General features: G+C 54.3%; 2 protein-coding genes across 3 annotated transcripts in view; both read left to right on the top strand.

Moving 5' to 3' along the window:
* Positions 1 to 10,360, top strand: part of PRPF3 (pre-mRNA processing factor 3) — a 10,648-nt gene extending 288 nt beyond the window's left edge. The window contains exons 2-16 of the mRNA XM_041403941.1: positions 1,622 to 1,777; positions 3,287 to 3,417; positions 5,901 to 6,047; positions 6,161 to 6,244; positions 6,350 to 6,570; positions 6,858 to 7,164; positions 7,779 to 7,945; positions 8,380 to 8,462; positions 8,582 to 8,725; positions 8,940 to 9,039; positions 9,141 to 9,254; positions 9,357 to 9,475; positions 9,744 to 9,827; positions 9,913 to 9,974; positions 10,127 to 10,360. Coding sequence (XP_041259875.1) covers positions 1,633 to 1,777; positions 3,287 to 3,417; positions 5,901 to 6,047; positions 6,161 to 6,244; positions 6,350 to 6,570; positions 6,858 to 7,164; positions 7,779 to 7,945; positions 8,380 to 8,462; positions 8,582 to 8,725; positions 8,940 to 9,039; positions 9,141 to 9,254; positions 9,357 to 9,475; positions 9,744 to 9,827; positions 9,913 to 9,974; positions 10,127 to 10,273 — 2,055 coding nt within the window. The 5' untranslated portion in view covers positions 1,622 to 1,632 and the 3' untranslated portion in view covers positions 10,274 to 10,360. The remainder of the gene's footprint in view (positions 1 to 1,621; positions 1,778 to 3,286; positions 3,418 to 5,900; positions 6,048 to 6,160; positions 6,245 to 6,349; positions 6,571 to 6,857; positions 7,165 to 7,778; positions 7,946 to 8,379; positions 8,463 to 8,581; positions 8,726 to 8,939; positions 9,040 to 9,140; positions 9,255 to 9,356; positions 9,476 to 9,743; positions 9,828 to 9,912; positions 9,975 to 10,126) is intronic.
* A 375-nt stretch (positions 10,361 to 10,735) lies between these two features.
* Positions 10,736 to 23,558, top strand: part of RPRD2 (regulation of nuclear pre-mRNA domain containing 2) — a 14,149-nt gene continuing 1,326 nt past the window's right edge. Inside the window, exons 1-11 of one of the 2 annotated variants that reach the window (XM_041403922.1) lie at positions 10,736 to 10,987; positions 14,639 to 14,768; positions 15,026 to 15,126; positions 16,183 to 16,257; positions 17,518 to 17,570; positions 18,030 to 18,156; positions 18,520 to 18,695; positions 19,314 to 19,599; positions 19,866 to 20,141; positions 20,331 to 20,534; positions 21,120 to 23,558. In XM_041403922.1, coding sequence (XP_041259856.1) covers positions 10,762 to 10,987; positions 14,639 to 14,768; positions 15,026 to 15,126; positions 16,183 to 16,257; positions 17,518 to 17,570; positions 18,030 to 18,156; positions 18,520 to 18,695; positions 19,314 to 19,599; positions 19,866 to 20,141; positions 20,331 to 20,534; positions 21,120 to 23,558 — 4,093 coding nt within the window. In that variant the 5' untranslated portion in view covers positions 10,736 to 10,761. The remainder of the gene's footprint in view (positions 10,988 to 14,638; positions 14,769 to 15,025; positions 15,127 to 16,182; positions 16,258 to 17,517; positions 17,571 to 18,029; positions 18,157 to 18,519; positions 18,696 to 19,313; positions 19,600 to 19,865; positions 20,142 to 20,330; positions 20,535 to 21,119) is intronic. The other variant, XM_041403923.1, reaches the window with a different exon arrangement.

The raw sequence follows: 23,558 nt of genomic DNA, 5'->3' as shown, positions 1-23,558 counted from the left end.
GGGCTCCGGGCGGAGCTCCGCGGCAGCGGGGCAGGCCGGGCCCAGCGGGGCCGCTGGGGTGCGCGGCAGCGGGCTCGGCGGGAGCTCCGTCCGTCCGTCCGTCCGTCCGTGTGAGGCCGAGGCAGGCGGCGGAACCCCGGCGCGGGCCGGCGGTGCTCGGCCGCGTTCACTGATGCCGATGTGGGCGCCGGGGGTTGTGTTTCCCCGGCGCTGCGGGTGCTGGAGCTGCTCCCCACGGTGGCTGTGCTCTGGTCCCGGTGTGACACCGGATCCGCCGTGAGGTGAAGCTGCTGCTTCCCCGGCAGCTCTTGCTGGAGCTGTGCTCGTGTGGAGGCTGAACCGGCTCTAACTGCACGAGTTTGGGGGTTTGTTATTATTTGTCACGGACTTTCTCAGAGCTGTTGGTGTGTCGGGGCTGTGATTTGTTAGATCTGCTTGCCCTTAGGCTCTGCAGGCTCAGACCTCGTGGGGGAAACGCCAGGATCCGGGTTTGGGCTCTATTTGAACCTGTCTCTAAAGAAGCTGCCAGGCAAAGCAGAACCTGCAGAGGTTTCCAGGCTCTGGAGGGAGCCCAGGCCCTGCAGGAAGCAGCAGCCACCTCCTGGAACTGCTCATGGACCTGAAACCAGGGGCTGTGAGTTAGGGTGACCCCAGGACCCCATTCCCAGGAGGGGTTACTGACCCCATTCCCAGCTCCAGGAGGGAAAACTGACCCCAGGACCCCATTCCCTATTCCAAGAGGGATAACTGACCCCAGGACCCCATTCCCTATTCCAAGAGGGATAACTGACCCCAGGACCCCATTCCCTATCTCAGGAAGGATAACTGACCCCATTCCCTATTCCAGGATGGATAACTGACCCCAGGACCCTATTCCAGGAAGGATAACTGACCCCATTCCCATTTCCACAATGGATAACTGACCCCAGGACCCCATTCCCTATTCCAGGAAGGATAACTGACCCCATTCCCATTCCCAGGATGGATAACTGACCCCAGGACCCCATTCCCTATCTCAGGAAGGATAACTGACCCCATTCCCAGGATGGATAACTGACCCCCCAGGACCCCCGGGGCTTCTCCCACCCATGGAGCTGATTGTGGGAATGGGCCTCCTCCAATTGATGAAGTGAATAAATTATCCTTTTCTCCTAAAAAAAGGGAAAAAAGCCCCAAAGTTTCTTTTTTCTGTTAGGTAAAAGGACACTTCATAAGACTTTAGGGACTTCACCTCAAACTTAAGGACAGAAGGCAAAAGGTCTTGTCTAGGCAATTAATGAGAAAAATAAGAGAACAAAGGAACTAATTGCCAAAAGGTCTTTTCTGAGCAATTCACTAGAAAAAGAAGAGAAGAAAGCAACTAATTGCTTTTATGGGGTGTTTTATTAAGAGCCTCTTGCCCCTAGCTGGAGTTTTTCCTATAAAGAGCTTTGTTATTTTGCCTTTTATTAAAACTTTTCAGTTCCCAGCACCACCACAGAAACCACCCTACTGATTTTACACCACCTACCGCAGCAGGGCTGCCTCAAATGCGACACATTTCTCCAAAATCTCATCTCAGAGAGATCCATTTGTGTCAGGGGATGACAGCCAGGGCCCTGTTTGCTGTTTCTCCTTGCAGCAGGAGCAGAGATGTCGCTGTCCAAGCGCGAGCTGGACGAGCTGAAGCCATGGATCGAGAAGACGGTGAAGCGTGTGCTGGGCTTCTCCGAGCCCACCGTGGTCACTGCAGCACTCAACTGCGTGGGCAAGGGCATGGACAAGAAAAAAGCAGCTGGTATGTCCAGAGCTGGGCTTGGAAAACAGCTCCAGACCTGGCCAGGGTGGAGGGGCAGGGGCACAGGGGGGTTCTGTCAGCCTCCCTGAGGTGAGGAGGGGGAATCTGTCAGAGCACACTCAGCTGGAGGGATTGGGATGGGTTAAAAAACACAAGTAGAAGTTAATTCCTCATCCAAGGAACTGGAAATGGTAATGGAAAACAGCCCCAGACCTGGCCAGGGTGGAGGGGCAGGGGCACAGGGGGGTTCTGTCAGCCTCCCTGAGGTGAGGAGGGGGAATCTGTCAGAGCACACTCAGCTGGAGGGATTGGGATGGGTTAAAAAACACAAGTAGAAGTTAATTCCTCATCCAAGGAACTGGAAATGGTAATGGAAAACAGCCCCAGACCTGGCCAGGGTGGAGGGGCAGGGGCACAGGGGGGTTCTCTCAGTCTCTGTGGGGTGTGGAGGGGAAAATCTGTGAGGCCACACTCAGCTGGAGGGATTGGGATGGGTTAAAAAACACAAGTAGAAGTTAATTCCTCATCCAAGGAACTGGAAATGGTAATGGAAAACAGCCCCAGACCTGGCCAGGGTGGAGGGGCAGGGGCACAGGGGGGTTCTGTCAGCCTCCCTGAGGTGAGGAGGGGGAATCTGTCAGAGCAGACTCAACTGGAGGCCTTGGGATGTGTTAAAAAGTCTCATAAATAAAAATTAATTCCTTATTCAAGGAAGTGTAAAAGGTAATTTTTCTACTATGCTTGTTTTGCCCATTACAGCCCTGCTTTGCTTCTCCCTTAATCCTTTAGTTTAAAGCTCCTGACAAGATGATCCACAGATCCCAGAGGCTTCCAGGCCTCCCTGTGTTTGTAGACTTGAATCCCACTTCAATTCAAGTGGTTTCCATCTTCCTAGGAATCTCTGTGGGTTCTCTCCTAGGAATCTCTGTGGGTTCTCTCCTAGGAATCTCTGTGGGTTCTCTCCAAGGAATCTCTGTGGGTTCTCTCCAAGGAATCTCTGTGGGTTCTCTCCAAGGAATCTCTGTGGGTTCTCTCCAAGGAATCTCTGTGGGTTCTCTCCAAGGAATCTCTGTGGGTTCTCTCCAAGGAATCTCTGTGGGTTCTCTCCAAGGAATCTCTGTGGGTTCTCTCCAAGGAATCTCTGTGGGTTCTCTCCAAGGAATCTCTGTGGGTTCTCTCCAAGGAATCTCTGTGGGTTCTCTCCAAGGAATCTCTGTGGGTTCTCTCCATGGAATCTCTGTGTGTTCTCCATGGAATCTCTGTGTGTTCTCCATGGAATCTCTGTGTGTTCTCCATGGAATCTCTGTGTGTTCTCCATGGAATCTCTGTGTGTTCTCCATGGAATCTCTGTGTGTTCTCCATGGAATCTCTGTGTGTTCTCCATGGAATCTCTGTGGGTTCTCTCCAAGGAATCTCTGTGGGTTATCTCCATGGAATCTCTGGATTCTCCATCCTCTTGCCCACCTCGAGCTCAGAATTCTGCGCTGATGGGATTTTCCTCTTTTGCAGACCACCTTAAACCCTTCCTGGATGACTCCACCCTGAGATTTGTAGACAAGCTCTTTGAGGCAGTGGAGGAAGGACGAAGCTCCCGGCACTCCAAATCCAACAGCGACCGGAACCGGAAGCGGGAGCTCAAGGTGATTATTGATTATTAATTATTGATTATTGATTGGCTTTTTCCTATGGTTGGGTGGCCTGGAGGCAGCACTGGTGCTCTGGCACACTCTCCTCTTCCAGAGAGGTACAGCTCAGAACGTTCAAGAGAAACGACTCCTCTCCATGATGAAGTGTGGGAGCCTTTACCTTGAGGTTCTCTTTCCCAAAGCCAAGGTGGAAGCCTGGCTTTGGCTTTGTCTTAGGCTGCTGGATGAATCCATGGGGATCCATCTCCCTTCTCCTCCGTGCTCCTTGTGCTTGTATCTTTATCTGGAGCCTGGGAGAGCTGCTCCCAGTGACGTCCCATCGCTCCCTGTGCTCTGACGCAGCACCTGGGGCTCTGTGCTGGATGATCTGGTGGGTTTCCATCCCCTTTCTCCCACCCAGAATCAACAATAGGTGGTTTTTGGCAACTCCTGTCCTAGCACAGGATTGATTCCAGCTGGGATTCCATTGCTCTGGTGTTTCTCCCTTGCCTGGGATGCTGGAAGGCTTGTGCATCCAAAGCTGTTTTCACTTCCTGTCTTCTCTTGAGGACTTTTCTCACCATCCTGTAGAATTCCATTTTGCCATCACTCTGCCAAGTCTGACAGGCCCTCTCCTTGCTGCTCCTACTCACAGTGATGTTCCTTTCACTCTTCTGAGGTTCCTATTTTATGGCAGTCTGGGTTTCCCCAACACTTGTAGTCAGCACTGAACCTTGGTGAGCCAGAGCAGTCCTGTTCAGGATCTGATCTCTTTGGGAGTGCTGGGACAAGCTTCCTCCACTCCCCATTTTCCTCTAGGAACTTCTTTTCTTCCCTCCATGGCAGTGGGTGCTGAGCTGGTCCCTGGGCCTGTGGGAATGTGAGGGTTGAGTGGGGCTGGAGGTCCAAGTGCTCCCCTGGGCATGGCAGACGTGGGGACATTGGCAGTGCCACCACTTGATGATGGCAGGAGTGTGGTGACAGCCTGCTGGGGAGAGCAGGTGCTGGCAGAGGGATCTGGTGATGGCAGCAGGGATCTCTCACTGGCAGAGGGATTTGTGATGGCAGCAGGGATCTCTCACTGGCAGAGGGATTTGTGATGGCCCCAGGGATCTCTCACTGGCAGAGGGATCTGTGATGGCAGAGAAATCTCTGACTGGCAGAGGGATTTGTGATGGCAGCAGCAGCAGGGCTGGGGCTGCAGCACAGGACCCTTCCCCAGTGAAGCCACAGGGGTGTCTGGCCTGAGCTCTGCTGGTGTTCCTGGCTGAGCCAGAAGTTGGGTTAGGCAGCAACAGCAGAAACTGATCCTCCTTCTCTTGGCTCCTGGCATGGAGAGAGGTGTTCCTCCTGCCAAATCCTCGCTCTTCTCTGGAATCCCATTTCTTGGAACTCGTCCATCTTGCTCTGGGTCTGTCTGGACCCTGCAGGAACACAGACATCTCTGAGGTGGTCAGGCCATGGCAGCACTTGCAGACTGACTGACCCTGCCCCAGCACAGGCTGTGGAGAGGGATTTCTCCTGGCACCTGCAGCCCCCAGAGCGTCGGGCAGTGATGGTTCCCAGGGCCGCTTGCCGCTCCTCGGTTCACTCTGGGGTAGGTCATGGCTTGGGAAGGTCAGGAACTGAACGTAAAGTTTCCACACTTTATACTATGGGCAAGTCCTTTCTCTTGAACTTGTAGGTTTTCCAAGAAGTACCTGTGTGGCTGAGGAAGTGTCCTTGTAGGATATGAACCGTTGTAGTGAAGAAGGGATTGCAACTAACGCTCCCAACCGGTGTGTATATTTTCTTTTCAAATAACACCTTGACACACACACTACAGTAACCCACGGCACGGACACATCCAGGTTTCCACACACAAACCAGGCACTGATGATGGAATCCACAGCTGCTGGGCTGGGCCTGAGCAGAGCTCTGTGGAAAATGTGCCTTTTGTTTGGTGACCTGAGGCTGCTGAAGGCCCATCAGCAGGGCCATTGCTCCATGTGCTCTCTGAGCTGTGCTTCTCTGGAGTGTGAGGGAATGCTGCAGGTGTCCCAACACTCCCTGGGTCCAGGGCCACATCCTCCCTTTTGGGAGGACTGCTTGGTAGGACAGCACAGATTCCTTCACCAAACCCTCTCAAGTTGGTGGAAGACGTGGAAATGTTTTTATCCCAGTCAGATCAGCTCTGGGCAGGCTTTTTCTATCTTTCCATGTCGCTGACACCTTACATCTCCTCAGTGCCAGTCCCCCCCTCTGAGCAGCCAAGAGAGCAGTGGTGCTGTTAGGCAGGCTCATCCCTGTGATGTCTCCTCTTGCATGGACTTCACTGGTGTTTCTCTGGTGGGGGAGCAGGGCCCAGGCTGGTCGTGGGCTCAGCCTGCACGTGCCACCCCGGAATTCTGCGTTACGGAGCCGGAGCTGAGACATGCTGGTGGTTTTTCGTCTCAAATCCTGGTCTGGGAGAGAACACTCTGTTCTAACCACAGCTTTCTGCTGTTTCCTTACGTTAGGATGTGTTTGGTGATGACTCTGAGGTGTCCAAGGAGTCCTCTGGTGTCAAGAAACGGCGCATCCCACGGTTTGAGGAGGTTGAGGATGAGCCTGAAGTCATTCCAGGCCCACCATCTGAGAGCCCAGGGATGCTGACTAAGCTCCAGGTCAGTAGCTGGGCCATGTCCCCACAGGGTGTAGGGTTTATCCTAACTTGTACCCCAAACAGAGCAGTCATCTCCCAATGGGAAAGGAAAACTCACTGTCTGCTTTCCCACAGATCAAACAAATGATGGAGGCAGCCACCCGACAGATTGAAGAGAGGAAAAAGCAGCTGAGTTTCATCAGCCCTCCAACACCACAGGTAACAGGCAAATCCCACACATCCCTTGCCCCTGGTTCAGCTGTGATATGTTGGCCTGGGTCTGCTGGAAGGGGCATGGAACAAAACTTCCTTCTGTGTCCACAGCCCAAAATTTCTTCTTCGTCCCAATCGGAGCGGCTCCCCATCGGCAACACGATCCAGCCCTCGCAGGCAGCCACCTTCATGAACGATGCCATCGAGAAGGCCAGGAAGGCTGCAGAGCTGCAGGCCCGGATCCAGGCTCAGCTGGCCCTGAAACCAGGCCTCATTGGCAATGCCAACATGGTGGGCTTGGCCAACCTGCACGCCATGGGCATCGCGCCGCCGTGAGTACCGGGGTGAACCCCAGTGCCAGGCAGGGGCTGGGCAGAGTGCTGCTGTTCACCAGTAATGGCTTTAACTGCTGTTGAAGGAACAAATTTTATATTAAAAATTAAATGGAGATTCCTCCTTCCTTGGCTGAGATTCCCCAATTGTGCACATAAGGTTGGAGTCCCTTCTGGCAGTACAGATGAGCTGTTAAAATATAGAAACCATGGAAATAATCTCAAATTCCTTTTGATTTAGTGCTGTGTTCACATTTGAATGCAACATATCTTGTTCTGCCCCCCAGGAAAGTGGAGCTGAAGGATCAGACCAAGCCAACACCTCTGATCCTGGATGAGCAGGGCCGGACGGTGGATGCCAGCGGGAAGGAGATCGAGCTGACCCACCGCATGCCCACCCTGAAGGCCAACATCAGAGCTGTGAAAAGAGAGCAGTTCAAGCAGCAGCTCAAGGAAAAGCCCTCAGAAGACATGGAGTCAAACACCTACTTTGACCCCCGGGTCTCCATAACCCCGGCCCAGCGGCAGAAACGCACCTTTAAGTTCCATGAAAAAGGCAAATTTGAGAAAATTGCTCAAAGGTTGAGAACAAAGGTATCAGAGGTCTTGTCCTGCTGATGAGAGCATGGGTAGGAGGGGATTCTCCTCTCCTAGGCTGGGAAGTGACCTGGGGAGGCTTTGAATCAGAACTTTTCCAGTCAAATCACCTGAAACTTTTTTCTTAAAACTCCCATTTTTGTTGGGATGGCGTGTGCCCGAGTTAGCACTTGTGTGTGTAAAGGGTTTTCACACCACTGTCTTCACCTGTGGAAGGGTAAAATCTCCTTTTTTTGACAAAACACTGAAAGTTCCCAGGAGAACAGATCTCTTTCTGGCTGAGTGATCAACTCAGAAGTGTAGATTTAAAGGAATTTTGTTAAAATGCTCCAAGTTGTTGGGGAGAAGGGGAGAGAAAAAGTCCAGGGATAGAGTCCCTAGAGGGAGATGTTTCTTTGGGAATGTTCCATGGTCCTGAAAGGCTCAGGAACAAGAGCAGAGTTTTGGCAGGCTTGGGAGCTTCCCCTTGCCATCACATGCTGTGTGGTTTCTCTTTCAGTCTCCTTCAGATTGTTTGAGAACCCAGATAAATCAGCAGGTGATTCATGTTCAGCTCTTCACAGAGGTTCTGCTGTTTTGGAATGACTTTTCTGTTCCATCTTCCTTCTCAGGCTCAGCTAGAAAAGCTGCAGGCAGAGATCTCCCAGGCTGCCAGGAAAACTGGGATTCACACTTCCACCAAATTGGCTCTGATCACCCCTAAGAAGGAGCTAAAGGAGGGGGAGATCCCAGAGATTGAGTGGTGGGACTCCTACATCATCCCCAATGGCCTGGATTTGTGAGTATTTCCAGGTGTTGATGGTTCTGCCACAGCAGGAATTCCCGAGCTTCACCGTGCTCTGGGAAGCACGTGGGAAATCAGGCCAGATGTTCGTGCTTGAGCATCGAATTCCACCTCTCATCTCCAAGATCCAGGCACTGGGTTTGCTCCCAAAGTTTCTCTGGGGGCTGTAGTAAGCAGCTGCTGTGGAGTTGGGGGGATATTTTAGCCCAAAGTTGGGGAAGTTTGGTTTTATTTCCAAGCACGAGCGTTCTGCACAAGTGGTGTTCACGATGGATGTGGGGCCCTGCTTCTGAACCCCAAAATGGGGGGAGACACCTGCACATTAACACCACCGTGGGTCTCCTTCAGCCCACGGAGCTCTGGGTTGGGATTTGTGCAGGAACTGGTGCTGGGAATTCTGCCATGATGCCCAACTCTCTCCTTTCTAGAAAAGGCGGCGCGACCTCAAAGAAGGACGAGTACTTCGGGATCACCAACCTGGTGGAGCACCCTGCCCAGCTCAACCCCCCGGGTATGGCCCTGGCTTGGGGGGTTTGGCTGCTCCAGCAGCCCCAACGCCTCCGTGTGGCACTGCCTGTGTCCCCCTGGATCCTCCAGGGCACGTTCCTGATGGTCTCATTTCCCTGCCAGTGGACAGCGACACGCCGGTGACCCTGGGTGTGTATTTAACAAAGAAAGAGCAGAAGAAATTACGGCGCCAGACACGGCGAGAAGCCCAGAAGGAGCTGCAGGAGAAGGTCAGGCTGGGCCTGATGCCACCACCAGAGCCCAAAGGTGAGTGACAGCCAGGCCCTGGGCAGGAATGGATGCGTTGGGAATGCTGACAGCAGCACGGCCGTGGTGGGATCGCAGGGATCTGAAATCCCAGTAAAAACACTGGGTTTATGTGTGTACAAATATTCTGGTGGGGAAAAGCTGTCCAGTGGGAGCCTCTCCTGTTGCCATGGCCAACAGGAGCTCTCCCAGCACCTCTTCCATTTCCTTGCAGTGAGGATTTCCAACCTGATGCGGGTGCTGGGCACAGAAGCTGTCCAGGACCCAACAAAGGTGGAAGCTCATGTTCGAGCACAGATGGCCAAGAGGCAGAAGTAGGTGGCACCTTGTACTGTGAGATTTCGGGACATTTTTGGGTAGATCTAGTGCTGGTGTTTTGTTTAGGACTGGTCTTTTCAGTGCTGTTTGTTCGCAGGGCTCACGAGGAAGCAAACGCAGCAAGGAAGCTCACGGCGGAGCAGAGGAAAGCCAAGAAGGTGAAAAAGCTCAAGGAAGATGTTTCCCAGGGAGTTCACATAGCTGTGTACAGGTGAGTGAGCTCAGAGAGAGCTCACAGGTGAGCTTGGGGCAGAGGGACCTCTCAGTTCTGGTTTTCTACAAATATTTGATTTTTTTTTTATCTTACCCTTAGGGTCCGAAACTTGAGCAATCCAGCAAAAAAATTCAAAATTGAAGCGAACGCTGGGCAGCTGTACCTCACAGGAGTGGTGGTTCTGCACAAAGATGTCAATGTGGTGGTGGTAGAAGGAGGTGAGGCCTTCTAGGCAGGCTTGGGTCACCACAGAGCATTCCGGAGCTTGCCTCCAGCAGGAATTGCTATGGAAATTGGTGACAGGGTTAGGGAAGGACAAGGAAGTGAGGCAATTAGAAACTCCTTTAATTACATCGTTAACGGGGTTAGCAGTGACTGCAGAGCGCAGTAATCCAGAAAACCAGGATCATTCCATGAGGAAGGGAACCTCTGCCAGCTGCAGGTTAAGAGATTTTCTGTGAACGTTGAGTCTTGATTCTTCCACAGGCCCGAAAGCACAGAAGAAATTCAAACGTCTCATGCTGCATCGAATAAAGTGGGACGAGCAGACGTCAAACACAAAGGGAGAGGGTGAGCAATGCTGTGCTGCTGTGAGAGGGGGGAGTCCTGCTCCACCTCCGGGGCTAAATGAACTTTATTGGCGGGGTTTTTCCAGATGATGACGAGTCTGACGAGGAGTCCGTGAAGAAAACAAACAAATGCTCTCTGGTTTGGGAGGTGAGTCGTGCTGGCTCCACACCAGCACGGGGCTGAGGTGGGCTCCAACTCTTCCTTGAGCTGTAGCCTGACAAAACCATGGCCGTGTTGCCCGCGTCCCCTGGAGCCGGGTGGGATTTGGGGTGGCCGTGTCACCCCTCGTGTCCCGGCAGGGCACGGCGAAGGATCGCAGCTTCGGCGAGATGAAGTTCAAGCAGTGTCCCACGGAGAACATGGCGCGGGAGCACTTCAAGAAGCACAGCGCCGAGCACTACTGGGACCTGGCGCTCAGCGAGTCCGTGCTCGAGTCCACGGACTGAGCCGCTGAGCCGCTCCTGCCCCGCAGCCCCCGAGCCAGGCCTCGCTCTCCTCAGCACCCCCATTAAAGACATATTTTTTAAAACAAATCGCCGCAGCGTGGTTTTGGGTAAAGGGAGGTAAAGGATGACGATGCCTCTGTGTTTGGCTTTGTTGAGGAAAGGGACGGGGAGCTGTGAGGGGAGCAGGAGCCACTTCGCCTCTTCTCCAAGCTGTGCTGAGGGCGGTCCGGCCATGTTCAGACTGGACATGGGGGAATTCCTTCGAATCCCCATCCCTGGTTGTGTCCAAGGAGCCACTGGAAGTGGCGCTCTGTGCGAATCGGTCACGGGCTGGACTCAGAAGTGTTTTCGAAGCTCAGCGATTCCGGGATTTACGGCATAAACTCCGTTTTTATGTTCGCGCGGTGCCCGCGCCCTCCGCCCCCCTCACGGCCAGGAAGAGATGGGCGCCGCCCCCCGCGCGGCCCGGCCGCGAGCAGCGCGGGAAGATGGCGGCGGGCGGCGGAGGCGGCGGCCGGGCCTCCTCGTCCTCCTCCTCTTCCTCGGCCGCCGCCGCCTCGTCCGCGGCCGGCGCGCTCGAGGCCTCGCTCGACAGGAAGCTGCAGGCGGTGACCAACACGATGGAGTCGATCCAGGGCCTCTCCTCGTGGTGCCTGGAGAACAAGCGGCACCACAGCACCATCGTGTACCACTGGATGAAGTGGCTGCGCCGCTGTGAGTGCGGGGCCGGGGGGCGGCCGGGGCGCAACGGGGGCGCAGCCGGTGCGGGCCCGGCCCGAGGTTCCGGCTCCGCCATCGGCGGCGAGCCCGCAGCGGGCACTCGGGGACCGGCCGCGGAGCGGGGTTGGGCTAGTGTGGGTTGGAAAGGACCTTAAAGCCCAGTGCCGTGGGCAGGGACACCTTCCACTAGCCCGGGTTGTTCCAAGCCTGGCCTTGGAGCCTTGCAGGGACAGGGCAGGCACGGCTGGTCTCTGCTGCCTGTGCCAGGGCCTCACCAGCCTCCCAGGGAAGGATTCCTTCCTGACGCCTATTCGAAATCTGTCCCTTTTACTTTGAAAACGTTCCCTCTTGTCCCGTGTGCATCACCTTGTCATCCTTGGAGGAGCACAACCTGCGCCTCAGTGGTGGCACCTTTGTCCTCCTGAATCCGTGATCTCCTGAAGCAGCACTTCGGGGGCTCGAGGACCTGTTTGTGTGCCCTGCCTGGCTGGAGCAGCCTGGGCTGGGCACAGACAGGGGTTTGCAGTGCCCATCCCTGACCTGGAGGGAGAAGGTTGGTGTTGGCAAAAGGCTCAGCGCAGCAAAGTTATTTCTGCGGCCGTGGGAAGGTTTGACTCTTCTTGTGGGAGTTCAAGGAAGCTTTGCTTGGCAGGGACACGGAGATAACATTCCCATCCCAAAGTGTCGATCTGTTGTGTGCTGAACCTTTTGGGAAATTGGAAAAGTTGGTTTTACTATCTTCTGCAGAATGCAGAAGATCCTCTTTGCCCAGAGTTTGATCTGTTTTGTCTGTACTCCATGGAATTGAGGAGAGGAAAGTGAGAGCTTTGGAGGAAGGGTCCTGGGTCCTCCTGGAAGTCCTCCTCCCTTGGAACCCCCTTGGCACTGTGGCATCATCCTTGGGGCTCTTCCCTTTCTGCTCCAAGTGCATGCTTCCCAAAGAAAATCCAGCCCATCTCTCCTTGGGATGTGCCAGCTCCTCTGGACGTGGCCTTCTCCCAGTTGTCCTGCCTCTTCTGAGGCCCTCAGTGCTCTTCCATCCCTCCTTCCCCCTTGCCAAGCTCATCAAAAGCCACTGAACTGTTCCCACCTGCAGGTCCTCGATGCCCTGTTTCTGCCCCAGCTCCTGTCTGCAGCTGCCTCCTGCCCTGAGCCCCTTGACCCCAGCCTGGAATTCTTGTTGGATTTTGTGGGATTCTTTCAAGGATCTCACCTCCACACCCCTCCTTTTATCCAGGTCCCTCCTTAAACATCTTATCCTACTCACCCAATCCTTGACACAGCCATGCTCTGGCCCCTGATTCTTTGGTTACTCCCTGCTTCCATATTTTTTTCCCTGCTTTTCCCTTCATCCTCTGCCCCAGGGACCTCACAGTTCTCTCGCTGTGGGAAGTCCCTGTCCCAGAGAATGTGGTGCCACAGCAAGTGCAGGTGGCTCTGGGTTCATTTCTGAGTGTGGAAATGTTTAACTCCTGTGAACACATCAAATCCTCCTGGTGAGGGTGGGGTTGGGGCTCCTGGGGCACAGAATTGTGTCCTTTCAGGAAAACCAGGGGTGATGCTATTTGACATGTTGCTGTTGCTTTGGCATCTTGCTTCCCAGCCATGCTGGTCACAGCCAGAGCTTCCCAACAGGAATGTTCCTGCAAGGACTCCTCTGTGTCTCCACCTTTGGGAAATTCCTGATGGGAATCCCTGTGTCCCTGCAGGAGGGTTTGGTCAGAGTGATTGAGTTAAACATGTCCATGGGCTCTGAAATGCCATTTTTGTTGGTGCCATTGTGCCTGGTTTGGAGCAGGTGGCAGGGCTGGAGTGGGCTCAGCTCTGCAGTTTCCTGTTTGCCCACATTTCCTCACTGGTTTAAGCTGTTCACCCACTGGATACAGCCCAGTGCATCTTGCACCCAGAAACACTTGGTTTTCTTTGTGGATCATGTCTTAGCTTCTCTTCACCCAGCATTCCTCCTCTATGGTGTGGATGTATCTTGGTTTATAACTTGTGGCTCTAACTTTGCTCTGGGCAAGTGGTGCTCTGTATGGTCAGCATCAGGCTGGAACCCTACTCCAGATTTCCTTCTGCTGTGTAGATGCTGCATCACTTAAATTAAAGGTCTATAATTCTTTGAAATCTATTTTATGTTATTAAGATGTGGAATCGTTGCTGTCTGCTGGTGAAATGTCTCTGGGATGGAGGGTGAGCAGCAGGGGAATTGGCTCTCAAGCACTGGGTTTAACTAAATCACAGAAGCCCCATTCCAATGGGAGATGATCTGAGAGATTATCGAGGCTGGCATTTTGGGCAAAGCTGGCTGCAGATTGTTTTGGAGCACCAGGAGTGCAGCCCTGCTCCAGCTGAATTCCCAGCCCTCGGGGCAGAGCACGCCGTGCTCCAGAAAACCCACCTCAGCCTGTCCTGTCAGCATGTTCAGGGCACAGCTTGTGAGCAACAGGTTCTGGCCATAAGTCCTTGGCTGGCTGAGTCTGTGCTGGAAAAGCTTCTCCTGGGATTTGGGAGCTGGGGCTCTGTGAGGTGGCAGTGGCCACAGGAGCAGGGTCAGGGATAAAAACTCCTGAACTGGGGCTCTGTGAGGTGTCCATGGCCACAGGAGCAGGGTCAGGGATAAAAGCTCCTCCTGGGATGTGGGAGCTGGGGCTCCATGCAGAGTTGGGGGTGAGCAGCTGCTGGCAGTGACTCTCAGGCCTTTGCTGTGTGTCCTGGGCCAGGGCTTTAGGAGCAGGGACTTGCCAAGGGCTCTGTCCCTGTGCCCTTCCTCACCCCAGTCTGGAGTGATGCTCAAGGGCTCAGTGCCAGGAGAGCTGGTGCTGCTGGCAGGAGCTCAGGGAGGCTTAAGGACATCGGCCCGTGGGGATTGGAGAACCCATCTGAGCTAAGCCTTGTGTCCTCAGCTCTGCTTCCCCTCAGAGGAGGATCTTCTGGGCAGGATCTTGCTTTTGAACTTTGCTCACTTGTGAACTGGGAGGGCAGCACGGGATGTTTGTGCTGGGAGATGTTTCAGGCTGTGAGCAAGGGGTGAGCTCCCACCCAGGGCTCTGGACCAGGAAGGATGCTGAGCTTCCTGAGAGGAATCCTGGAGAACAGGAGAGCTGCAAAGTGCAGCCATGCTGTGGGAAGTGGTTTTGTCAAGGTAGGGACAACTGGAAAATGGGGCAGGATAAGAGAATTGAGGGATCTGTAGATAAAAACTGGTTCTGGCTGCAGCCAGGGGTGACATGGGCAGGTGAGAGGTGACAACACATGGGTGAGGGAAGTAACATCATCTCTTGGCACTGTTCCTCTGGTTTAATCCTTGGCAGTGTCCTTTAGTGAAATGAAGGAGCTCATTACCATCATTTGCATGTGGATGAGCTTCCCAAGTTCACCCACCCACCCCTGGAGGAAGGGGTTTGATGAAGTAGCTCACTTTGGAGCTTTGGAACGTGAGGAGGGTCACAGGAGCAAGCACAGCTGAGGGAGTCTGAAGATCATTTGTAAATTGAAGATGTCCTCTCTAGTCCTCAAGGTTTGCCTGCTGGACCTTGGAAACTCAGAAACTTTCCCAAAAGCAGTGCTGAAGTACTGGGATCAAGGTGTGGCTGTTGTGGTACTTGTGTCTGATGCTGACTCCCAATTTTCTTTTGTCCTCAGCTGCTTTTCCTCATCGGCTGAACCTTTTTTACTTGGCCAATGATGTCATACAGAACTGCAAGAGGAAAAATGCCATTGTTTTTCGGGACACCTTTGCAGAGGTGCTTCCTGAGGCTGCTTCATTAGTGAAGTGAGTAATGAACTAACGGGCTGTTGGCAGGCTGAGTGTCTCAAAAAAGGGGGAATTTTTCTTCTGACATCTCAGACGTTCTAGAAACGTCAGCAGAACTTAAAGGATTCTGTTGGAACAGCTGTGTATTTGCAGAGTGGGCATGAGCTGGGTTTTAATTTGCACAGGGGGGTGGTTTGGGTCAAATTATCCTGTGGAGTGAGGGAACCTCACACCAGTGTCCTGCACTCAGGGGGTAAAGAACTCTTCTCTTCCAGGGATCCATCAGTTTCCAAATCCATCGAAAGAATCTTCAAAATCTGGGAGGACAGAAACGTGTACCCTGAGGAAACCATTTTGGCACTGAAAGAAGCACTGAGTAAGTTACTTACCCTTTGCATTTCTCACCTTGCAAACTGCCACGTGAGCTTGCTGAAGTTGTAGAAATAGTCTGGGGTCACTGGGGGGAGTGAGGGGCATTTGCACCTGGCACAGGCTGTAACATAGCCAGGTGTGGGACATGAGCAGCGCTGGATTCTCCTGCTTTACCTCTTTTGTACCTTTCTGAAGGCAGCTGTGAATTCTTTCACGTGAGCTGGAGCTGCTCCAGCTGAGAGCAAACAGAACGTGAGGCTGAAATGGTCCTCCATGTCCAGGGTGCTCTGGCTCTACCTCCTTGTCCTGTTCAGTGATGTTCAGTGTTTAACTGATGGTGTTGGTGGGGTAGGAAGAGGCAGGAGCAAAGCTGGAGGGTGAAGAGTCCTCAAGTCCTTAGGGGAGAGACAGTGGAGTTGGTTATAATCAGGAATTAATTAGCAGTGGAAATCAGTGCAGGTTTTGGCTTTACTCACATCATTAAGAGCTGCAGGTGCTCAGGAAGCCCTCAGGTGTGGTCTGAGGGTCAGTGGCCATCAGAGCAGGAGGAATGTGGTGTCTTGGGTCGGGCTGTGGCACGAGGACAGGCTTGAGCTGGGAGTTGCATGCTGAGAAGTGACCTTTGTGCTTTTTGCTCTGAAATGGCTCATTTCTGGAATTTGAAAACAGGTCTGTGAGGTTCCAGGTAAATCAGGTATTGTGGCTGCTTTCCCAATGGGCAGCACTTGTCTGTTTGATGTTGATTCCATTACAGCTTCCCTGAAGAGTTTCATTTTTAGATTCCATGTGTTTTCCCTTTTTACTGTGACTTTGTTGAACTGCCTTAGTGTAAGGGCAAACAGAAACTTGATTTAAAAATGGCAGACCACCCCCAGGTTGCTGCATTCCTGAGTAAACTGAGGTTCTCTTGGGCATCCAGCAGCTCCTCTAAGGAAGTTGGTCGAGGTATTTTAAAACAAATTTCTGTTCACTCTTTCACCGTGCAACTGTACGGCACCAAAAACCAGATTTTGACAGGAATCCCATAATGCCAGACTGCCAAAAATGAAATGTTTTCCAGGTACCACTTTCAAAACTCAGAAGCAGCTGAAAGAGTCTCTGAACAAACCGAATAAGCCGTGGAAGAAATCACAAAGTAAGGAACCACTGTGAACTCTGTGCACTAATGCAGAAATTGGCTGCTCGAGGAGCAGAAGGGCTGAGCCCAGTGTGGGCTGAGCCAGCTGAGCCTGCAGGCTCACAAGGGCCCCAAGATGTGCACACCAAGGAGGTGTTGGTAGGAAATTACTTTGTAAAGAAAAGAAGTGAGGCAAAAATAAGATGTGAGAGCAGAGGTTGTGGACAGGAGAGGAAGGAGCTGGTGGAACCTCTTGGAAACTGCTCTTAGTCTGGTCAAAGATGGAGAGGAGACAGAGAGAAGCAGGAGATGGACATTCCCTTCATGCTCAGGAACTGCCCCAGCAGGCTGGGCTGGGAGGAGGAACCTGGAGCTGGCACTGCAGGGACAGGATGTGACAGAACCCAGACCAGCAGGAGAGAATTTGTTATAACAGAGTGACCTTAATGATCTCATGTTGCACCGACACCCTGAGTGGTCCCCACAGGGGTGGTGAGATGTCAGGTGTGACGTGTGGGACATCAGGTGTGACCATGGGACATCAGGTGTGATGTGTGACATGTGGGACATCAGGTGTGATAAGTGGCACAGGGTGACAGCAGAAGATCAAAAGAGTTGGGGAGTGTTTATTCCTGGGCTTAACAAACCAGAAGCTGCTTTCCCAGACAGAGCTGGGCTGTATCCAGCGTGGATGGAGAGTTTTAGTGCTTTGCTTCTCATCAGCTCATCTCTTCTTTCCTGTTTCTCCTGTTTTGTCCAGAATCTGATGGATTCAGTCTCTTGCCAGCAGGACTCTCCCCCCACCCTGTACCCAGGTGTGACAGTTGTTGAGGCTCTGAGCATGGTCAGACCTAGGAAATGCCCTAGGGAAGCCCTGCCCACAGGAAACCTGGGCTCCCTGTCAGCTCCAGGTCTGGCACTTTGGGAATAACATTCCCTTCCTTGCAGAGAGCTGTGACTCCTTGGATAAGGCTGTTAGATTGACTGTTGCAGGGACTTGTCTTCCTGAGGAAAAGGTGTGCCCAGGAAATGTTCAGAGCATGTTAAACAGCAGCAGTGTCGCTTTTTGAGCTCTGTCCCAACCCAGCTGTGCCGTGTCCGTGTCCCATGAGCTGCCAGGAGCCTGGAGCACTGAGGCACACATGCATGGAGGGGAGGATGTGCTGGGTAACACATGAAATTATCTTCAAATATCTTCTATTAGGCTGCCTTTTGTGACTGACTTGCCATGGGGATGCAGTTCCTTAATTTCTTCACAATTTTCCTTTATCCCCACAGCCTCCACCAACCCGAAAGCTGCTCTGAAGTCCAAGATTGTTGCTGAATTCCGAGTAAGTCTGTGAGTGGAAGTGACCCATGGCACTGACCCCACCTTGGGGTTTGCATGTGGGGTGACCCACACCTGTAACATGGGGGCTGTGACACCCATGGGGAGGGTCTGGGCAAGCTCAGGACATCCTCGTGAAGAGGAGTTTGAGGTAGCAAGAAATTGGTCTAAATTCAGTCCCCTGCCAGAGTGGGACATGTTCATGAAATGCAGAGGCACCTGTAGAGTGAAATGGGGAGTAAATAAAAAAGATCTGTCCCTGCTCATAACCAGGAGATTTGTGGAACTGCAGCCCCTGCCTGAGCCCAGGTTTGCTCATTGTGAGATTTGAGGTTAAAAGTCCCAGGCTCCACGTGGTTCCTGGGTTAGCTCTCACTTGGAAGCAGTCTGGAACCAGAGCAGAGGCAGGGCTTCTCTTCCCTGGAATGTGATGAGGAGGCTTTTCCTGTTTGCTTTTTTCCAGCCCCAGTCCCTCATCGATGAGCTGCTGCTGTACAAACGCTCAGAAGATCAGATAGAGCTGAAGGAGAAGCAGCTCTCCACGATGAGGGTGGATGTCTGCAGCACTGAGACACTCAAGTGCTTGAAAGGTAAAGCCCTGAGGGCACCAAAGGTGTTGTGGGAGCTCCTCAGTTCTGTCAAGATGGGAAATGTCAGAATTTATGTCTGGAAAATGCCAAAATTTCAGAGTGATGTTAAGAACCAGCAATCAGGAGCCAAAAATCTTGGTTTTTGAATTTCTGTGGGAACTCTCAGATGCAGAGCTCAGCAAATAACTGTCTGAAAACCAACACTCTGCCAGCAGCCATGCCCTGGCCATCCCTTGCCAGATCCCAGTGGATGACCAGGGTGGTCTGGGAGTGTGCAGCTCCACTGTCCCCCATCCCAGATGCTGCCACTGAGGCCACACTTCCATGGTTTGGCTCATTTCCATGGTGTTCATTTCCCTGCAGATAAAACAGGAGGGAAGAAGTTCTCCAAGGAGTTTGAAGAAGCAAGTTCAAAGCTGGAGGAATTTGTCAATGGCTTGGACAAGCAGGTGAAGAACGGCCCCTCGCTCACCGAGGCGCTGGAGAACGCTGGGATATTCTATGAGGCACAGTACAAAGAAGTCAAGGTGGTGGCAAATGTAAGTGTGCCTTTTCTGGATCCTCCACAGGTGGAACAGCATCTTCCTGTGTTCACTGGGCACCTCAGAGGCTGGAAAATGCCTCATCTCTCTGTTCCCAAATTAAAAAGTTTGGTGTAAGGGTGGTTCCCAAAGAGAGCAGAATGGAGGCTTTGGGTGAGACAAGGATCTGCTCTCAAAATCCAGCAGTTGGAGGCACAGTTTGTGTGTGTTGCTGGAATGTTGGATGCCCTCTAGATTCTTAAACAGGGCAAAATTACAGTTAGTAATCCTGAATTCTGGAAACTTGGGATTTATGTGAGAACTAGACGAGCGAAGGACAGTAGTAAAGTTTTTAAAACAACCAACCCCCTCCAGAACCTGCCAAAAGCTCCAAATGGGCAGAAAACATTTGTTAAAATGTGGGAGGGATTATGAAAATTGTTTTAAGTCAGCGGAAAAAGGTTTTATTCTCCCTGCTTTTTGTGGTTGTTGCCCTGTGAGTCCCATGGAGAAGCTGAGTTCTTACCACTGCAAGGTCCAGGGATTTGGAATTGGTTTTCTCAGGCTGTTTGTTGCTTCCTTAAGGAAGTGACTGAGGCATGAAAGATCCCCAGTCTGGTGTCCTTCCTTCCTTAGGCCTATAAAACATTTGCTAACCGAGTGAGCAATCTGAAGAAAAAGCTGGACCAGCTGAAAGCAACCCTTCCCGACCCCGAGGAGTCTCCTGTCCCTTCTCCCAGCATGGATGCTCCATCTCCAACGGGCTCCGAGTCCCCTTTCCAGGGGATGGGGGAGGAGAACAGCTCCCGCTCTCCAGCAGCCGGAGGCCGCAAGATGGTTTCCCCAGAGCCTGCGACAGATAATCGGGATGTGGAGGACATGGAGCTCTCTGATGTGGAGGATGATACGTCTAAAATCATTGGTATGTGATGGTCCTGTGGGAATTAGAGGACAAACCAGCCTTCTCCAGCTTCATTTGGGATGTGGGGGAGGCACAAAGCCTGTGCTGGGCTGTAGGGTTTGAATCTCCTGGCCAGGAAGTCCCAGTCCTACTGTGATCATTTCCATCTCCCAAAACACTTATCAAAGACGTTTTTACATCTGTGGGAATCAGAATTTATATTCCCTGAGTCTTTTTGGGGGGAACTGAGTGACCTTTCTGCTTTTGTTTTCCCCTCTCTGCTGCAGTGGAGGAGAGGAAGGACAAACAGGCTGCTCCAGCCCCGGCCCCCACCAAGACTGAGAGTGTCCCCAAAGCAGTGCCATCGGCTGCTGCAGCTGCCACAGCCTCGGGGACAGTGGCCACACCAGCCCCAGCCCCTCCAACACCCCCAGCTCCAAAGGTGGTGAGCACAGCTCCCATCCCTCTGGCACCGACGCTTGCCTTACCCAACCTGGCCAACGTGGACCTGGCCAAGATCAGCTCCATCTTGAGCAGTTTGACGTCGGTGATGAAGAGCACAGGTGAGTGCTGAGCCAGGCCGTGGGCACTAACGGAGCTGGGCGATCATTTAAAGCTTTAATTGCCTCAAAATAAACGTGAGTTACTGCTCTCAGAGGTCTGGTTGGGTCTGTATGCCTGTGGGAAGCCTGAGTCAGAAGCATGTGTGCTGCCAGAGCAGCACAGGTGAGTGGTGTGTGCTCCTGCCCCAGGTGTGAGTCCCGCCTCGAGACCTTCGCCGGGGACCCCGACCAGCCCCTCAGCTCTCACCAGTGGCCTGAAGACTCCTGTCCTGGGAACCCCATCTGCTCCTTCGAATCCATTAGCAAATATTCTCTCCAAAGTTGAGATAACTCCGGAAAGCATTTTGTCAGCTCTCTCCAAAACGCAGACTCAGACGGCGCCAGCGCTGCAAGGTACTGGGGTGGGTGCTGGGGGGCAGGGCTGGCAGGTGCCTGAGGGCAGTGGCCAGGCTGAAACGTGCTGCTCTGCTTGTCCTAAAGTGACAACAGAGGGAGGAAAGCGTCACTGGAATGTTTTACGTCTCTGGCACGTGTGGATGGTCTTTCTCAGGTAGCACGGGTGTCACGGACCAGTGAGATCTGTCACTTCCCTGCACTTCCTGCTTGTGCTGTGGCCGAAGCGCACGTATCTGGAACATTCCCTGAACAGGACAGGAGACCAAGAGATTGTGCTCCTGCTCTGGCACCTTGCCACGGTCACCTGGCCAGCAGGGCAGGTTTTCCCACTCCTGGCTGCAGACCAGGACGAGTTCCTACCCACCTGACTCCATGGTGTAATTTATATTTGTAGATCAATCCAAGCCTCTGGCGGAATGTTGCACCTCACTGGGTGCTAGTCTCAGTGCAGCAAAATCCAGTCCTCTTCATGGCTGGAGACTGGGGGGTGTAAAATGCCAACATAGGGGCCTTTCCCATGGCAGTGGCCTGGGGTGATTTGCCCCTGCCCTCAGTACCTGATGCAGCAGTTCTGTTTTCCAGGGCTGTCGTCCTTGCTGCAGAGCGTGGCTGGAAACACCGTTCAGTCAGGAGAACCCGCCTCACAGAGCACCTCGGCATCGCCAGCCAACACAACTGTGCCGTGCTTGAAGGGGAGGAATGTTCCTTCCAACCCGCAGTCCTTTATAGCCAAAAGTTTTGGTTATTCTCCAAACTCGACCACCGCAGAGGTTTCCTCCACTTCAGTCAACAAGGCTCCCGTCGGACATACCCCAGCACTGTCAAGCTCTGGTTTTAAACCACCAACTAATTCCCTGGCATTTTCCAGTTCCCACCCTACCAGTCCTTCCTCCCTTTTGCCAACAGAAACCTCACTGGGTCAGTCCTCTGAAATTTCAAAAGCCAAGCTGGAATCAGAACCCCCTTCTCCCAGCTTGGAGATGAAGATACACAATTTCCTGAAGGGAAATCCTGGCTTCAGTGGCCTGAACTTGAATATTCCCATCCTCAGCAGCTTGGGGTCCAGCATGGCAACGGAGAGTCACACCTCTGACTTCCAGCGTGGTCCCAGCAGCACTTCCATGGACAACGTGGACGGGACGCCGGTGCGCGACGAGCGCAGCGGGACGCCCACCCAGGACGAGATGATGGACAAGCCAACGTCGAGCAACGTCGACACGATCTCCCTGCTGTCAAAAATCATGAGCCCCGGTTCTTCAACTCCCAGCAGCACAAGGTCGCCTCTGCAGGGCCGGGATGATGGATATTCCCAAGAACTTCCCAGTTCCGCGCACGGCTACCGGCCCTTCGGCCTTGGCAGAGAGTCCCCAGCCGGCCTGTACAAGCCACCTGTGGACAGCAGGGAGATGCCCTCCTCCTTGATGGACTCCTCCCAGGAGAAGTTTTACCCGGATACATCTTTCCAAGAAGACGAGGATTACCGTGACTTCGACTACTCCGGCCCGCCGCCCTCGGCCATGCTGAACCTGGAGAAGAAGCCGGTCAAGTCTATCCTGAAATCGAGTAAACTCCCCGATTCTGCAGAGTACCAGCCGGTGCTGTCCAGCTACGGTCAGCGGTCGCAGGAGTTCGGCGTCAAGCCGTCCTTCCCCCCGGCCGTGAGGTCTCTCCTGGATCAGAGCGAGAGCTGCGACCCGCTGGCCTCGTCCCCGGGGATGTTTGGGAGCTACGGCCGCAGGGGGAAGGACTCCGCCTCGGACGGGTCCCCGTCGCCCAGCAAGAACGACGTGTTCTTCACGCCAGATTCCAACCACAGCAGCCTGTCCAAGCCCGGCCTCCCGCAGAAGCAATACTCGGACTCGCCCCACGCGCTTCCCCACCGCTCGCTCTTCTCTCCCCAAAACGCCCTCCCCAGCCCCGCCAGCCGACCACCCGCGGCCGGCGGGGACAAGCCCTTGGCTTCCTCCATCTCCGCCACCTCCACCATGGAGTTCAAGAACATGCTCAAAAACGCCTCTCGGAAGCCCTCCGAGGAGAAGCACTTTGGGCAGATTGCCAAAAGCAGCTCCGGTGAGGTGGGGGGTTTGTCCGGGGCTGTGAAGGGCGAGCCGCAGCCACCGGAGGAGCACTACCGCATCGAGACCCGCGTCTCCTCCTCCTGCCTGGACCTGCCCGACAGCACCGAGGAGAAGGGAGCCCCCATCGAGACGCTGGGCTACCACAACGCCTCGAGCCGGGGCATGTCGGGGGAGCCCATCCAGACCGTGGAGTCCATCCGGGTGCTGGGCAAGGGCAGCCGGGGCCACGGGCGCGAGGGGAGCCGGGCGGGCTGGTTCGAGCTGAGCAGCGGCGGGAGCGCCTTCGACAACGGGCCCTCGGGCTCCTCGGAGCTGCCCGGCATGGGCGGCTTCCCGGCGCCCTACAAGGAGCACGTTCCGCCCTTCCCGGAGAGCGTCAACAACTTCCGAACGAACAACTTCAGCTCCGCCTTCGAGCACCGCCTGCCGCCGCCGCCGCCCCTCGCGCCGCCTCCCCTGGAGCACGGGAGCCCCTTCCCGCGGGACCCGGTGGGGCCGCCCGCCGTGCCGCCGCCCGCCGCCACCAAGGACCACGGCGGCCTCTTCCCGAGGGATCACCCGGTCCCTCCCCGCATGCCGTCGGTGGATCACGCCAACCCCTTCTCCAAGGAAACGCCCGCGCCGCTCCCGCTGCCCCACGGCGTCCCCCCGCCCCCCTCGGTGGAGCACGCGGGGGTCCCGTTCCCCACGCCCCCGCCGCCCCCGGTGCCCGGCGAGCACGCCGGCGTCCCCTTCCCCGCGCAGCCGCCGCCGGCCGGGGAGCACGGCGGGGTCCCCTTCCCCGCGCCTCCCCCGCTGGAGCACGGCGCCGGCGCCTTCCCCAAGGAGCACGGTACGATGCAAGGGACGCTGAAGGAGCACTTCGGGGGGGCGCAGCCGCGGGACCCCCTGCCCCGCTCGCGGGAGCCCGCGGGGCCCGGCCCGCTGCCCCGGGGCCCCCCCG

Source organism: Onychostruthus taczanowskii, unplaced genomic scaffold, assembly GCF_017590055.1.
Source record: "Onychostruthus taczanowskii isolate IOZ18803 unplaced genomic scaffold, ASM1759005v1 scaffold207, whole genome shotgun sequence".
In the NCBI taxonomy this organism is placed as follows: domain Eukaryota; kingdom Metazoa; phylum Chordata; class Aves; order Passeriformes; family Passeridae; genus Onychostruthus; species Onychostruthus taczanowskii.
This window is presented reverse-complemented; position numbering and strand designations above follow the sequence as displayed.